Here is a 16,992-nt window from a genome sequence, read left to right as displayed (position 1 = left end):
TGTAGCTGCAGTTTTCAAAGCAGCGACATATTCCTATCGATCAGACAATTTTCATAGGAATTTTTCTGCGCTTGAAGTCCTCAAAGTCAACGCGCACACATGCCTTGACACTATCGGTGTCGAGCGTTGGGCTGGGTTCAAGTGCCCTGTACGACGTACGAGCTTCATGACGTCGAATGGTTCGATGCACGATGCATCTCGGCTGCATCGAGGTCACATGAGTTGACTGAGGTAGTAGCGGCAAAGTTGCAGCTGGCTGTTGAAGTGGGTCGGCAATTGGATGTTCGAGGGACGACGATGCATATGTATAGTGTTGAAAAGGACCATGCCTTCTACATTGTCGATCTCGAGAATCGAACTTGTGATTGTGCTCAGTTCGAGCTGGACGATATTCCATGTCGTCATGCTTGTGCCGCTATTAGGTATGTTATTTATGAATACTTTACCTTCTTATAATTATATCTAATATTTGCTATTATAATGTATGTTATTATTTTTTATATTAGGCGTGCAGGTTTGCAAGTGACTGACTTTGTTGGGAAATATTTCAAACAATCCATTTTGTTGGCCACATACATGCCTCGTATTGCGCCCGTGCCACATCCTATATACTGGAATGTGCCAGAGTCGATATCAACATATATTGTGAAATCCTCGGATATCACACGTCATGCAGGGCGGCCGAAGATGAGTAGGGCTCGCTCGGCTGTTGAGGGTTCGTCCAACTCGCGATCTCAGGTGTGCTCACGTTGCAAAGGTCGAGGTCACAACGCCCTAAGATGCAAAGCGCCACTTGCATTGGACTTGAATGTGGCATTGGATGAGAACGAGAGCGTCGAGCCACCACCTGATTAGGCGTATTTATACGCATTTATTTGAGGGATTTTAATATGATTTATATGCTTAATTCGTGTTAAATATCATCTTTTGGATATTAATTATAGTCTCACATGAATTTTGATGGTATTTGATAGGTTTTGGAGAAAAGTATTGATTTTGAGAAGAGTTTTGAAGTGGTGAAGCTGTGTGAAGAGGAAGTTGTGCACGTCTGCTGGACGGTGTGCCCATTCTGCCTGGGCGTGGTATGATTGCATGGATTGAAGGCTAAACGAGAGTGAATTAGTGAGCTGCCAGCTTGCATGGTCTGCCTATTGCTTTTGGGCCTTACACGCCACTTTTCCCTATTATTAGATTAGTTAAGTTATTGTTTTGGGCCCATGCGCCACTTTAGTTAGAATTAGTTTAGGTTAGTATTTTTTATTTACTTAGTTAGATATATATATATGTTAGTCAACAGCAACTTTTGGGAGACAACAAGCCAGCCGCTATTTTGGAACAAGAATTCAGACGGCAACTTTGGAGCAATTAATCAGTTTTATTTCTTTAATCTTTTTCGTTTATTTATTTATTTATTTCTTGTGTTAGTTAATTATGTTTTCTAGCTAAATTCGTTTATTCCGGCAACGATTAGGGAAGCACTAGCGAAATTATTCTGTGAGATCTAATTGTTCTTATACTTTATTTTATGCTTGCATCTGCGATTCTCCATGTTTAATGATATTAATTGTTTTAATCCATTAGATAGTTGCAAATATTTATTGGGTTAGAATTAATTATATAGCCAATTGAACCGGCCATCCGTAATTGTGGTTTAGGTTTGATTAGTGGTAAATTGACACATCAGGGTCAAGGGAAAAGCAGTCTTAATTCAATAATCCTGCGTCAGAGTTTATTGGTTTTGAATCGGGTTTCTCTAGATATTAATGTTGTCGGCTCATTAAACCTATAGAGCGTCTCTTACGGTTGTCAGTCGATTAGGGTAGTAATTAGTGAAGCGTCTTCCTGGTTACCGAATAATTAAGGAGAAATAAGATCACGTCAGAAGCGTCTTCGGTGGTTATAACTGGTTTGTTTGCATGATTTAAAGTTATTTTTGCATCGATGATCGGAATAATTAAGCTAGGGTGGACTTAATTGATTGCTGGAATTCTTTTATTAATTGTTGGAATTTTTATTCATCTTTTCGCCATTATCAAAAATTGGTTTATTTAGATTTTATTTAATATATTTTTATTTTAGTATTTTCTATATTTTATTCTCAAAATTTCGTGGTTACTTTACAGGCTTTAATTGGAGAAATTCTCGCCAGTCCCTTGGGAGACGATCTTGCTTACTGCTGTCTGCGCAGTGTGGGCATACCGGCTGACTACCGGATATTTTTGGTGTAAAACGACGCACCACCACCCGTTGCACGAACACGGGGAAAGAAGAAATGTGGTATTTGTAAGAGTGGAACACATACTAGGAATGCATGTCCTAGGCGGGAGAATGATTGAATTTGTTGTTTTTTGTTTATTTGTTGATTAGTGACTGATTTAGATCTTGGTAGTAGTAGTTTGGAAACTGAATTTGTTGTTGGTATCTTTTGATTTTGCGCGTAAATTCGAAAAACAGGTGAATTTGGATGAAAAATTGCTAACAGTGGGCTATACCCGGTTCTATTCGCAACCGTGTACAACTCCTCACAACCGTGCACGGAAGAACTTGAAACCGTGCATGGAGCACGCTGCTTGCACCGTGCACGGTTTCGTGTTCTTCTGTCCACGGTTTCGAGGGGCTGTGCACGGTTGCGAATAGAACCGGGTACAGCCCACTATTGGCCATTTTTCATCCAAATTCACCCAAATTCAAGCGAACACATCACCAACAACCACACGATCAAATCAAACGTATTTTAACAAACTAACAATCAACTAGTGGGGTACACAATTCAAACAATTATCCCAAAGCAGAGCGAATTGGGGAACACAATTCCCATATCCTACAAGCTATAATGTAGCGATATTTTTCTACATCCCTAGTGGTTTTCATATGGTCCCGTTTCGATTTTCCACATATCAACCGGTTTACGTAAGTACATGCAAACACACCACAACTAATGCGTCTTGTTGGCAAAATTGCTGGTTGATCGGCATCGTCACATATGCCATCTCTGAATCAGCAGCATGGACAAACTTGTTAGGATTGTTTTCCCAATAACCCCACAGTATGTAACAATCTACGCATCAAACGAGTTATGCACCTTATCGAAGCTTGTCGACGTTGTGTGACCCCTTCAACATGTGAAGAGAATCATAGACCCGAGCCTCCCATCGGTCGATAGAAATGACCACAGTGCACCAATGACTTCGATTGACATTACAAATAGTAAGAATCTGCATTGATAGTGATGATACGAGAAATATTTAGAAATTTTAATGCATTGATATTAATGACCAACTACCCTTAAGAATTACTAAGCTGACCTCACTAGCCTCCATCCAAGGCCATGTATGATCTGCATTAGTGCCCTGAACATTGAGATGAGATTGTAGGGCACCATCCAATGTGTGTATGCATCTCTCCCTTGTACATCATTCCCATGGGCATCCTCCGGATGCAGCTTACCGAACTCTCTGTATAGGGTCTACTGAACAGGAATAAATGAGATGATTAGTGTAATAATATATTACAAGCCTCAAAATCAATCAAAGTCACATAAACTTACATATAACTCGGTTGAAGCCACTGGAGTTTTACTTCGACTAATACCTGGCTGGAGTACAGACCGACCCAATGCCCTATATATTCCTGGTTGACTCTGATCCTTTGATTTTGCTTCAAAATCCAGAGGTCTATAATCTGCACCCAAAAATAACAAGACTTCGTCAGTAACACTACGCATATTAAACAATACAATATTAAGAATATATTATACCTCAGCATCGAACTCGACACGACGATCCAAAATACGCCCAAAAAAGGCTTGGGTCATCATATGTCCAATCTCCACTACAGGAACACATGCATCATCCCCCATTTGTCTAAATCGGTGGAAAGCATCCTTCTTTGCCTTAGGAGTGTCAAATGGGCCATCAGTCACATACGGACTCTATAGAAGAGCAGACGGCTGAATCACGCGTTGTGGCCTTCCTACAACCTCGGCCTCCTCCTCTTCACTAGTCCAGCTGAACTGGACATCGTTATCTCCATGCATAGGCATCACCGGACTCGGCTGACGAGCTGATGTCCCTGGGCGATGAGAGGCAGATCGCCTCAAAGATGGCTACCTCTCACTGTGATGTGAGGCAGATCGCCTCTGGGTCCCCCTAGCCTGATCTTCGTGATGAGATTGTTGCCTCTGACTCTCACGAGAAAGATCAACACGATGAGATGATCGTCAGTGACTCTCACGAGGATGATCATCATGATGATATGATCGTCGGTGACCATCTCGAGGCCGCTCCTCAACAATATGGGAGGTAGACCATCAATGACTGATCATCGGCCCCTCGCACTCCTCACTCCTACGTCCAACATGGCTAGATGACGATCTTCGAGACCTCCTCGAAGATCGTCGGCCGAAGAACTCCTGCATGACGAATACCACACGTTGAGTCACTCGAGCAATTAGTACATGCTCTGACTCGTCTTACACAATAGTGCGTCGCACACTTTCAGTCACCTCTCGTGTCACACTCTGGGTGAAACGAGAAATCAGCTCCTCGTCCCGTCGACCCCACGACGCGTGCTCACAGCACACATGATCTGGCTCTACATCTGGGCCTGCCTCAAACTCCTGAGGCCTACGTCTCTTCGACGGGCTAGCAGTCGGATCAACAAACGAGCGTCTCTGACGCTCAACAACCTCGGGCATCTTGCCACGAGCCTTCTCTGTTCATGAGCTACTCCTTGCCACATGACTTGGAATAACAGGAGGAGGTGGCACGGGTAGAACTGGTTCCCTCAATCCGACATATCTCCCTTGCGGATAGAATCGTACATCGAATGTCTGACCAATCAAGAGGGTGTTATAATAAAGCTGCTCAGTCTCCAATTTAGTCGGCACCAGTCTCGGGTAACATTCACACTGCACAAATGTAAATGAAGATTAGTCAAATATAACATTAAAAAAAAGTCAAAGTGTAAAGCATCAATAATTACCTCCTGAACAAAAAAATGGGTGAAGTCAGCGGATGACTTCCAGGTCGTCCACATCAAACATCGGGACAACCTCAGGGCCGTGTCTTGCAACCTACACGCCCTGCCCAAAGACGGAATGGCCTCATATGACCAAATCTATAATGCCCATATGGGCCCATAGAAATGGTACGTCTTCCTCGCCCCGCGAATCTCTGAAGGGTGCTTCTTCAGCACGGTCATCCCATGGCATAAAATCTAAAATGAGTACGAGCCCCACGGGAAGTCCAACCACGCCCGAGAATCCTCAATCAGTGCCCACACCCAATCATCGACATAATCCTTATCACGATAAAAAATGATGAAATAGACCACGAGGATGTTTGCCGCATTCAGATAATCATCGGGGTTATCGCCCAACTTATTGGTATTGAACCGCTTCTGCAAATCAGTGACAGAAGGCTTCTTGCCTCGAAGTACTCTGTGAAAAAGGTCGTCCTCGGAATATCATGATCCGTATTCGGATCAAAATCCTGCGGGGAAGGCCCGAAGTGTAATCCCATCACCAAACAGAACTCGACGGCCCCAAATTAGATGTCGTGTCCACAAACATGAAACCACTTCTCCCATGCACCAAACTCCGGGTCATACAACTCTCGTGCAAGAAGCTGGTGCAGTGCTGCATTGGCACTCTTCTTCCTCCTCAAATCATGTAAGTGGCCAAACGGACCACATACAAATTTCTCAAAACGACGATAACGCTGCAAACACGTCTTCACATATTTCAATATAGCTATCCGTATGTAGTGATTGATATGTCCCGCATAATTCTGAATGTGCGGGTGTAACCAAGCAGAGCGGGGAGGCTGCAATGAATTAAAAATTATTTGAATCACCAAAAATCAAACAAAAACAATCAAACTGTGCATAAAAATCAAACCGTGCACTATGGAAATAGCTGTGCACGGTTGAATCGTGCACATCAAAACAATATTCAGTTGATAAAAATATTATAAAAAACAAAAAAACACAACCGTGCACAGTATAAACCAAACTGTGCACGACCGTGTACACGGGAACAAACCGTGCACACCGTGCACGGTTAAATATTGCACCAAAATCCGAAATAATTAAGTGTTCAGTATATACAATTACAACATATTAATGTAAAATAAATCATTAAAACACAACCGTGCACGACTGTGTACACAGGAACAAACTGTGCACACCGTGCACGGTTATATATTGCACCAAAATCCGAAATAAGTGTTCAGTATATACAATTACAGCATATTAATGTAAAATACATCATTAAAACACAACCATGCACAATATAAATCAAACCGTGCACGACCGTGTACCCAAGAACTTACCGTGCACGGTGCACGGTTTCACGGTTGTTCAAAAATTTCGAGATTTTCATAATTTCACGATTTAAACACCCAGATTGCATAATTCATAATTCGATGTATATTCCAACACATAAACACCCAATAATCAACTACCGTGCATTAATAAATATTACAAGAAACTAAAATTCATCGTTTAAGGCACAAATACTTACCGGATTCGGCATCGGATATTGTTCCTTCTTCTTTGACTTACTCCGGGGAATTGGCTGTTGTTCCTCTCTATAGATAGAGATGAAGAAGGCGTGTATGATAGAGATGAAGTAGGCGTGTATGATTAGTGAAAGACAAGAAAATGACAAGATGGAAGATTCTCTATTTGACCACTTTTGCCAATAAAGTTGTCCTTTTTTTTTGAAACAACCGACTTTTGGGAGAGAGAAGATTCACTAAAATAAGAGAATAAGAGAGAAAAAAGAGACGTTTTTTTTTTTGCAGTTATTTAATTAATAATAAAGTTTTAAAGATAAGTTAAAAGTGATGTGGGGACCATTAGGGATATATATGACAATTTACAACAAATGTGCTACTAAACTTATATATTTATGAACTATGATAAAAAAAACTCATATTCATTACCAAATGTGCTACTTTTAATTTTCGGCCTTTATCTATCTATAACCGAATTGGGGGAAGAAATGAGGGTAAAAAGGGAAAACACAAATCAAAGGACAAAACGCAGACTGCCACACCCACACTGCAGAATTTGCAGCAGCTCAAATCTGCTGCTTTATCTTTCTATGTTTATGTTTTTTCATTTTCTTTTTTGTTCTGTACGCTGCTGTTGTGTTGACTACGAGCAAATCTGAACACTTTATTTCAGTTGGGATTCTTTATCCTATTTTTATATGTAATTATTTTAAGTGACAACACATAATAGTAGCAAATTTGATAAAATGAATAAGTTTTTTTATCAAGGTTCAAAAAAGTATAAGTTTGGTAGCACATTTTGAATGAAAGTACTTAAATACCCCTATGACAAGTCAATAAAGTTAATGATGGTGACATATTACTTATTTTTTATTTAAAAATAACCAACTCAAACCAAAATCTGAATCTAAGTTCATACTTCACGTAAAAAATGAGGCGTGATTTTATGTGGGTTATTACATGGGTTTTAAGCGTGATTTTATATGGGTTACATGAGTTTTTTTTAAAAAAATAACTAAAATCATATCTTAAGACAATATGGTTGTTGTGCGCATTTATACACACAAAACAAAGAAGATTTTTTTTGGAACATCCTAATTATACTAAGTCGAAGTCAGACTTCTTCAACTGTTAAGGAAACATTAAACCTTAAATTATCGTCTTTAAATGCTCCCTACATGTAGTTGTTGGGTACTTAATGAAGAATGAAATATGTGTATACCAACCAAATCAGTTCATTCATCATACATTCAAACACGAAAGAAGAAAATCCCGTCAATATACTTACACGACTCGTGCACGGTTACTCCGAATTCCAAACAAAATTTATCCGAAGTCTTACATTACATAAGGTATGTGAAATATTAACTTTTTTAAAAAATTTCGACAGTACACGGTTACTGTTCTTATGTACACGGTTGTGCACGATTGATCTTATATGTGTTATTTAAATGTGAATTTTTTTGAGCGAGATTATTATAATGTTTGGAACTACAACCTTGAAATATATCTGTGCATGAAACTGTGCACTAAACCGAGCACGAAACCGTGCATAGTTGTGTTCCTCGGTGCACTGTTTCATTTGTATTGATTATGTGTTGTTTATTTCATTTTTTAAGTTATATATATGACTTATATTACATGTTTTGGACTTAAAAAATCATGAAAAACACTCTTTAAGTAAATTAAATCAGTTTTCCATTTTTAGAGTTCGTCCGTGCACGGCTAGGATTTTTTCGTGCACGGTTGTGCACACGATTTCATAAAAGGTGTACACGATTTGGTTTAAATTGATTTTTATGTTATTCGTAGCATTTCATGTATTTGTGTACACGATTTTCTATTTTGTGTATTTAAATGTTGTATTTTTATCATTTTGAAGCAGATGTCGTTTCAAGCGATCGTTATTTGGCATAGTGGTCGGTGGGACAGAGCCGAGTATGTAGATGGCGATGAGGTTGTTGTATACATGTTGAAGGAAGAGCTTTGTCATTCGAGGTTGATGCGGGAGGTGCACGAGCAATTAGACGAGGATGGTCGATCCACTTATATGCTTTTCTACACATCGACCACCGATAAAGGGAGAAAAATAAAAGTTGTTTTGAAGGCTGATTCGGATTTGAACCGTCTGAGGTTTATTTAATTAATAATAACCGACTTTTTGGAAACAACCGACTTTTGGGAGAGAGAAGATTCACTAAAATAAGAGAATAAGAGAGAAAAAAGAGACGTTTTTTTTTAGGTTTATTTAATTAATAATAAAGTTTTAAAGATAAGTTAAAAGTGATGTGGGAACCATTAGGGATATATATGACAATTTACAACAAATGTGCTACTAAACTTATATATTTATGAACTATGACAAAAAAAAAACTCATATTTATTACCAAATGTGCTACTTTTTATTTTCGGCCTTTATCTATCTATAACCGAATTGGGGGAAGAAATAAGGGTAAAAAGGGAAAACACAAATCAAAGGACAAAACGCAGACTGCCACACCCACACTGCAGAATTTGCAGCAGCTCAAATCTGCTGCTTTATCTTTCTATGTTTATGTTTTTTCATTTTCTTTTTTGTTCTGTACGCTGCTGTTGTGTTGACTACGAGCAAATCTGAACACTTTATTTCAGTTGGGATTATTTATCCTATTTTTATATGTAATTATTTTAAGTGACAACACATAATAGTAGCAAATTTGATAAAATGAATAAGTTTTTTATCAAGGTTCAAAAAAGTATAAGTTTTGGTAGCACATTTTGAATGAAAGTACTTAAATACCCCTATGACAAGTCAATAAAGTTAATGATAGTGACATATTACTTATTTTTTATTTAAAAATAACCAACTCAAACCAAAATCTGAATCTAACTTCATACTTCACGTAAAAAATGAGGCGTGATTTTATGTGGATTATTACATGGGTTTTAAGCGTGATTTTATATGGGTTACATGAGTTTTTTTTAAAAAATAACTAAAATCATATCTTAAGACAATATGGTTGTTGTGCACATTTATACACACAAAACAAAGAAGATTTTTTTTGGAACATCCTAATTATACCAAGTCGAAGTCAGACTTCTTCAACTGTTAAGGAAACATTAAACCTTAAATTATCGTCTTTAAATGCTCCCTACATGTAGTTGTTGGGTACTTAATGAAGAATGAAATATGTGTATACCAACCAAATCAGTTCATTCATCATACATTCAAACACGAAAGAAGAAAATCCTGTCAATATACTTACACGACTCGGGCACGGTTACTCCGAATTCCAAACAAAATTCATCCGAAGTCTTACATTACATAAGGTATGTGAAATATTAACTTTTTTAAAAATTTTCGACAGTACACGGTTACTGTTCTTATGTACACGGTTGTGCACGGTTGATCTTATAGGTGTTATTTAAATGTGAATTTTTTTGAGCGAGATTATCATAATGTTTAGAACTACAACATTGAAATATATCTGTGCATGAAACTGTGCACTAAACCGTGCACGAAACCGTGCATAGTTGTGTTCCTCGGTGCACTGTTTCATTTGTATTGATTATGTGTTGTTTATTTTATTTTTTAAGTTATATATATGACTTATATTACATGTTTTGGACTTAAAAAATCATGAAAAACACTCTTTAAGTAAATTAAATCAGTTTTCTATTTTTTAGAGTTCGTCCGTGCACGGCGTCGATCTGGAGAGTGATTAAGGTGGTGAAGGATCATACCTGCCACATGGATTTGAATCGCATTGCCCCGAGATAGATTCCGGCGAGGGTCATTGAAACGTATTTTGCATGAAAATTGGTCGGTGAGGGGGTCGTGTTAAAGCCGAAGGAAATGATTTCAGAGATGCAGCGCTTATTCGGGATTGAGATCAATTACAGCTTTGCTCTCCGAGCAAGAAACATCGCGATTAAGATGATGTCCGGTGATTTTGAGAACTCTTATCAGATGCTCCCGTCATATTTGTATATGCTGAGATCGAGTAATCTCGGCACGTTATATGACCTTGAGATGAAGTCTGATGGCGAGTTTCATCATATGTTTGTTACTCTTGGACAGAGCGTGGCTGCCTTTGAGAGTCACTTGAGACCGATCATCGTCGTAGATGGGACCCATCTAAAGGGAAGGAAGAGAGGCATTTTGTTTGTCGCCGTTACAAAGGATGGGAACGAAGGCGTGTTTCCTCTCGTAGTTAGGCTTGGTCCTATTGAGAACGATGAGTCATGGACTTGGTTCTTCCACTGACTGAGGAGTTGCTTTGGTCAGCCCGATGATCTCTTAATTGTGTCTGATCAGCACAAGAGCATCCGAAATGCTGTGGAGTGTCTATACCCAAACGTCCCGCACGTGTTATGTTATTACCATTTGCAGAAGAATCTCGCGCATTATGGTTTGCATGTAGCTACAGTTTTCAAAGCAGCGACATATTCCTATCGATCAGACGATTTTCATAGGAATTTTTCTGCGCTTGAAGTCCTCAAAGTCAATGCGCACACACGCCTCGACATTAACGGTGTCGAGCCATGGGCTAGGTCCAAGTGCCCTGTACGACGTACGAGCTTCATGATGTCGAATGCTGCTGAGACGATGAATAATAGGTTGTTGTGGGCACGACGCCTCCCGGTTGCCTCATTGATCGAGTCTTATCGAGCCATTATGGAGAAATGGTTCGATGCACGATGCCACTCGGCTGCATCGAGGTCACATGAGTTGACTGAGGTAGTAGCGGCAAAGTGGCATTTGGCTATTGAAGCGGGTCGGCAATTGGATGTTCGAGGGACGATGACACATATGAATAGTGTTGAAGAGGACCATGCCTTTTACAGTGTCGATCTCGAGAATCAAACTTGTGATTGTGCTCAGTTCGAGCTGGATGATATTCCATGTCGTCATGCTTGTGCCGCTATTAGGTATATTATTTATGAATACTTTACCTTCTTATAATTATATCCAATATTTGCTATTATAATGTATGTTATAATTTTTTATATTAGGCGTGCAGGTTTGCAAGTGACTGACTTTGTTGGGAAATATTTCAAACAATTCATTTTGTTGGCCACACACATGCCTCGTATTGTGCCCGTGCCACATCCTATGTACTGGAATTTGCCAGAGTCGATAGCAACATATATTGCGAAATCCCCGGATATCACACGTCATGCAGGGCGGCTGAAGAAAAGTAGGGCTCGCTCGGCTATTGAGGGTTCGTCCAACTCGCGACCTCAGGTGTGCTCACGTTGCAAGGGTCGAGGTCACAACGCCCGAAGATGCAAAGCGCCACTTGCATTGGACTTGAATGTGGCATTGGATGAGAACGAGGGCGTCGAGCCACCACCCGTTCCACGAACGCGGCGAAAGAAGAAATGTGGTATTTGTAGGAGTGGAACACATACTAAGAATGCATGTCCTAGGCGGGAGAATGAATGAATTTGTTGTTTGTTGTTTATTTGTTGATTAGTGACTGATTTAGATCTTGGTAGTAGTGGTTTGGAGATTGAATTTGTTGTTAGTATATGTTGATTTTGCGCGTAAATTCGAAAAACAGGTGAATTTGGATGAGAAATTGCTAACAGTGGGCTATACCTGGTTCTATTCGCAACCGTGTACAGCCCCTCGCAACCGTGCACGGAAGAACTTAAAACCTTCCACGAAGCACGCTGCATGCATCGTGCACGGTTTCGAGGGGATGTACATGGTTGCGAATAGAATCGGGTACAAACCACTGTTAGCCATTTTTCATCCAAATTCACCCAAATTCAAGCGAACATATCACCAACAACCACACGATCAAATGAAACGCATTTTAACAAACTAACAATCAACTAGTGGGGTACACAATTCAAACAATTACCCCAAAGCAGAGCGAATTGGGGTACACAATTCTCATATCCTACAAGTTATAATGTAGCGATATTTTTCTACATCCCTAGTGGTTTTCATATGGTCCCGTTTCGGTTTTCCACATATCAACCGGTCTAAGTAAGCACATGCAAACACACCACAACTAATGACGTCCTGTTGGCAAAATTGCTGGTTGATCGGCATCATCACATACGCCATCTCTGAATCAGCAGCATGGACAAACTTGTTGGGATTGTTTTTCCAATACCCCCACAGTATCTAACAATCTATGCATCAAACGAATTATGCACCTCATCGAAGCTTGTCGGAGTTGTGTGACCCCTTCAACATGTGACAGAGAATCATAGACTCGAACCTCCCATCGGTCGATAGAAATGACCACAGTGCACCAATGACTTTGACTAACATTACAAATAGTAAGAACCTGCATTGATAGTGATGATACGAGAAATATTTAGAAATTTTAATGCATAGATATTAGTGACCAACTGCCCTTAAGAATTACTAAGCTGACCTCAGTAGCCTCCATCCAAGGCCATGTATGATCTGCATCAGTGCTCTGGAACATTGAGATGAGATTGTAGGGCACCATCCAATGTGTGTATGCATCTCTCCCTTGTACATCATTCCCATGGGGATCCTCCGGATGAAGCTTACCGAACTCTCTGTATAGGGTCTACTGAACAGGAATAAATGAGATGATTAGTGTAACAATATATTGGAAGCCTTAAAATCAATCAAAGTCACATAAACTTACATATAACTCGGTTGAAGCCACTGGAGTTTTACTTCAACTAATACCTGGCTGGAGTACAGACCGACCCCGATGCCCTATATATTCCTAGTTGACTCAGATCCTTCGATTTTACTTCAAAATCCAGAGGTCTATAATCTGCACCCAAAAACAACAAGACTTCGTCAGTAACACTGCACATATTAAACACTACAATATTAAGAATATATTATGCCTCAGCATCGAACTCGGCACGACGATCCAAAATACGCCCAAAAAAGGGTTGGGTCATCATATGTCCAGTCTCCACTACAGGAACACATGCATCGTCCCCCATCTGTCTAAATCGGCGGAAAGCATCCTTCTTTGCCTTAGGAATGTCAAATGGGCCATCAGTCACATACGGACTCTATAGAAGAGCAGACGGCTGAATCGCGCATTGTGGCCTTCCTACAACTTCGGCCTCCTCCTCTTCACTAGTCCAACTGAACTGAACATCGTCATCTCCATGCATAGGCGTCACTGGAGGCAGATCGCGTCAAAGATGGCTGTCCTCTCACTGTGATGTAACGCAGATCGCCTCTGGCTCCCCCTAGCCTGATCCTCATGATGAGATTGTCGCCTCTGACTCTCACAAGGAAGATCATCATGATAAGATAATCGTCGGTGACTCTCACGAGGATGATCATCATGATGATATGATCACCAGTGACTGTCCCGATGCCGCTCCTCAACAATATGGGAGGTAGACCAACAATGACTGATCCTCAGCCCCTCGCACTCCTCACTCCTACGTCCAACATGGCTGGATGACTGATCTTCGAGACCTCCTCGAAGATCGTCGGCCTGAAGAACTCCTGCATGGCAGATACCACACGTTGAGTCACTCGAGCAATCAGTCCATGCTCTGACTCGTCTTACACAAGAGTGCGCCGCACACTGTCGGTCACCTCTCGTGTCACACTCTGGGTGACACGAGAAATCAGCTCCTCGTCCCGTTGACCCCACGACGCGTGCTCACAGCACACATGATCTGGCTCTGCATCTGGGCCTGACTCAAACTCCTGAGGCCTACGCCTCTTCGACAGGCTAGCAGTCGGATCAACAAATGAGCGTCTCTGACGCTCAACAACCTCGGGCATCTTGCCACGAGCCTTCTCTGTTCGTGAGCTACTCCTTTCCACATGACTTGGAATAACAGGAGGAGGTGGCACGGGTAGAACTGGTTCCCTCAATTCGTCATATCTCCCTTTCGGATAGAATCGTACATCGAATGTCTGACCAATCAAGAGGGTGTTATAATAAAGCTGCTCGGTCTCCAATTCAGTCGGCGCCAGTCTCGGGTAACATTCTCGCTGCACAAAATGTAAACGAAGATTAGTCAAATATAACATTTAAAAAAAAGTCAAAGTGTAAACCATCAATAATTACCTCTTGATCAAAAAAATGGGTGAAGTCAGCGGATGACTTCCAAATCGTCCACATCAAACATCGGGGCAACCTCAGGGCCGTGTCTTGCAACCCACACGCCCTGCCCAAAGACGGAATGGCCTCATATGACCAAATCTGTAATGCCCATGTGGGCCCATAGAAATGGTACGTCTTCCTAGCCCCGCGAATCTCTGAAGGGTGCTTCTTCAGTACGGACATCCCATGGCATAAAATCTGAAATGAGTACGAGCCCTACGGGAAGTCCAACCGTGCCCGAGAATCCTCAATCAGTGCCCACATCCAATCATCGACATAATCTTTATCACGACAAAAAATGATGAAATAGGCCACGAGGATGTTTGCCGCCTTCAGATAATCATCGGGGTTATCGCCCAACTTATTGGTATTGAACCGCTTCTGAAAATTAGTGACAGAAGGGTTCTTGTCTCGAAGTACTCTGTGAAAAAAGCTCGTCTTCGGAATATCATGATCCGCATTCGGATCAAAATCCTGCGGGGAAGGCCCGAAGTGTAATCCCATTACCAAACAGAACTCGACGGCTCCAAATCGGATGTAGTGTCCACAAACGTGGAACTACTTCTCCCATGCACCAAACTCCGGGTCATACAACTCTCATGCAAGAAGCTGGTGCAGTGCTGCATTGGCACTCTTCTTCCTCCTCAAATCATGTAAGTGGCCAAACGGACCACAAAAAAATTCCTCAAAACGACGATAACGCTGCAAACACGTCTTCACATCCTTCAATATAGCTATTCGGATGTAGTGATTGATACGTCCCGTATAATTCTACATGTGCGGGCGTACCAAGCATATCGGGGAGGCTGCAATGAATTAAAAATTATTAGAATCACCAAAAATCAAACAAAAACAATCAAACCGTGCACATAAAAAACCCAACCGTGCACTATGGAAACAGCCGTGCACGATTGAATCGTGCACGTCAGAACAATATTCAGTTGATAAAAACATTATTAAAAACAAAAAAAAACACAACCGTGCACAGTATAAACCAAATCGTGCACAACCGTGTACACGGGAACAAACCGTGCACATCGTGCACGGTTAAATATTGCACCAAAATCTGAAATAAGTGTTCAGTATATACAATTACATCATATTAATGTAAAATAAATCATTAAAATACAACCGTGCACGACCGTGTACACAGAAACAAACCGTGCACACCGTGCACGGTTAAATATTACACCAAAATCCGAAATAAGTGTTCATTATATACAATTACAGCATATTAATGTAAAATACATTATTAAAACACAACTGTGCACGGTATAAATCAAATCGTGCACGACCGTTTATCCAAGAACTTACCTTGCACGGTTGTTCAAAAAATTTCAGATTTTCATAATTTCACGATTTAAACGCAAATCAAACGACAAAAAGTAGACTGCCACACCCACACTGCAGAATTTGCAGCAGCTCAAATCTGCTGTTTTATCTTTCTATGTTTATGTTTTTTCATTTTCTTTTTTGTTCTGTACACTGCTGTTGTGTTGACTAGGAGCAAATCTGAACAGTCAATAAAGTTAATGATGGTGACATATTACTTATTTTTGATTTAAAAATAACCAACTAAAACCAAAATTTGAATCTAACTTCATACTTCACGTAAAAAATGAGGCGTGATTTTATGTGGGTTATTACATGGGTTTTTAGCGTGATTTTATGTGGGTTACATGAGTTTTTTTTAAAAAGTAACTAAAATCATATCTTAACACAATATGGTCGTTGTGTGCATTTATACACACAAAACAAAGAAGTTTTTTTTTGGAACATCCCAATTATACCAAGTCAAAGTCAGACTTCTTCAACTGTTAAGGAAACATTAAACCTTAAATTCTCGTCTTTAAATGCTCCGTACATGTAGTTGTTGGGTACGTAATGAAGGATAAAATATGTGTATATCAACAATATCAGTTCATTCATCACACATTCAAACACAAAAGAAGAAAATCCTCTCAATATACTTACACGACTCATGCACGGTTACTCCGAATTCCAAACAAAATTCATCCGAAGTCTTATATTACATAAGGTATGTGAAATATTAACTTTTTTTAAAATTTTCGATAGTACACGATTACTGTTCTTATGTACACGGTTGTGCACGATTGATCTTATAGGTGTTATTTGAATGTGAAATTTTTTGAGCGAGATTATTATAATGTTTAGAACTACAACATTGAAATATATCTGTGCATGAAATTGTGCATTAAACCGTGCACGAAACCGTGTACAGTTGTGTTCCTCGGTGCACTGTTTCATTTGTATTGATTATGTGTTGTTTATTTCATTTTTTAAGTTATATATATGACTTCTTACATGTTTTGGACTTAAACAAATCATGAAAAACACTCTTTATGTAAATTAAATCAGTTTTCCATTCTTAGTGTTCGTCCGTGCACGGC

At 40.2% G+C, this 16,992-nt stretch overlaps 2 protein-coding genes across 2 annotated transcripts; both read left to right on the top strand.

Moving 5' to 3' along the window:
• The first annotated feature begins 297 nt into the window (after positions 1–297).
• LOC131018428 (uncharacterized) lies at positions 298–855 on the top strand. The gene is made up of 2 exons (XM_057947150.1): positions 298–422; positions 507–855. Exons 1-2 carry the CDS (start codon positions 298–300, stop codon positions 853–855), a joined length of 474 nt encoding a protein of 157 aa, XP_057803133.1.
• Positions 856–10,365: 9,510 nt separating this feature from the next.
• Positions 10,366–11,946, top strand: LOC131018427 (uncharacterized). The gene is made up of 3 exons (XM_057947148.1): positions 10,366–10,707; positions 10,816–11,429; positions 11,514–11,946. The coding sequence occupies exons 1-3, from the start codon at positions 10,366–10,368 to the stop codon at positions 11,944–11,946; spliced, it is 1,389 nt and encodes a 462-aa protein (XP_057803131.1).
• The last annotated feature ends 5,046 nt before the right edge of the window (positions 11,947–16,992 follow it).

Source organism: Salvia miltiorrhiza, chromosome 3, assembly GCF_028751815.1.
Source record: "Salvia miltiorrhiza cultivar Shanhuang (shh) chromosome 3, IMPLAD_Smil_shh, whole genome shotgun sequence".
Taxonomy (NCBI): Eukaryota; Viridiplantae; Streptophyta; class Magnoliopsida; order Lamiales; family Lamiaceae; genus Salvia; species Salvia miltiorrhiza.
This window is presented reverse-complemented; position numbering and strand designations above follow the sequence as displayed.

Bases quoted from the DNA above. Each gene is read 5' to 3' on its own strand.
- LOC131018428 (XM_057947150.1), top strand. From the start codon at position 298: ATGCATATGTATAGTGTTGAAAAGGACCATGCCTTCTACATTGTCGAT. The intron at 423-506 runs GTATGTTATTTA...TTTTTATATTAG, and splicing joins CATGCTTGTGCCGCTATTAG to GCGTGCAGGTTTGCAAGTGA.
- LOC131018427 (XM_057947148.1), top strand. From the start codon at position 10,366: ATGCAGCGCTTATTCGGGATTGAGATCAATTACAGCTTTGCTCTCCGA. The intron at 10,708-10,815 runs GTAGTTAGGCTT...GTGTCTGATCAG, and splicing joins ACGAAGGCGTGTTTCCTCTC to CACAAGAGCATCCGAAATGC. The intron at 11,430-11,513 runs GTATATTATTTA...TTTTTATATTAG, and splicing joins CATGCTTGTGCCGCTATTAG to GCGTGCAGGTTTGCAAGTGA.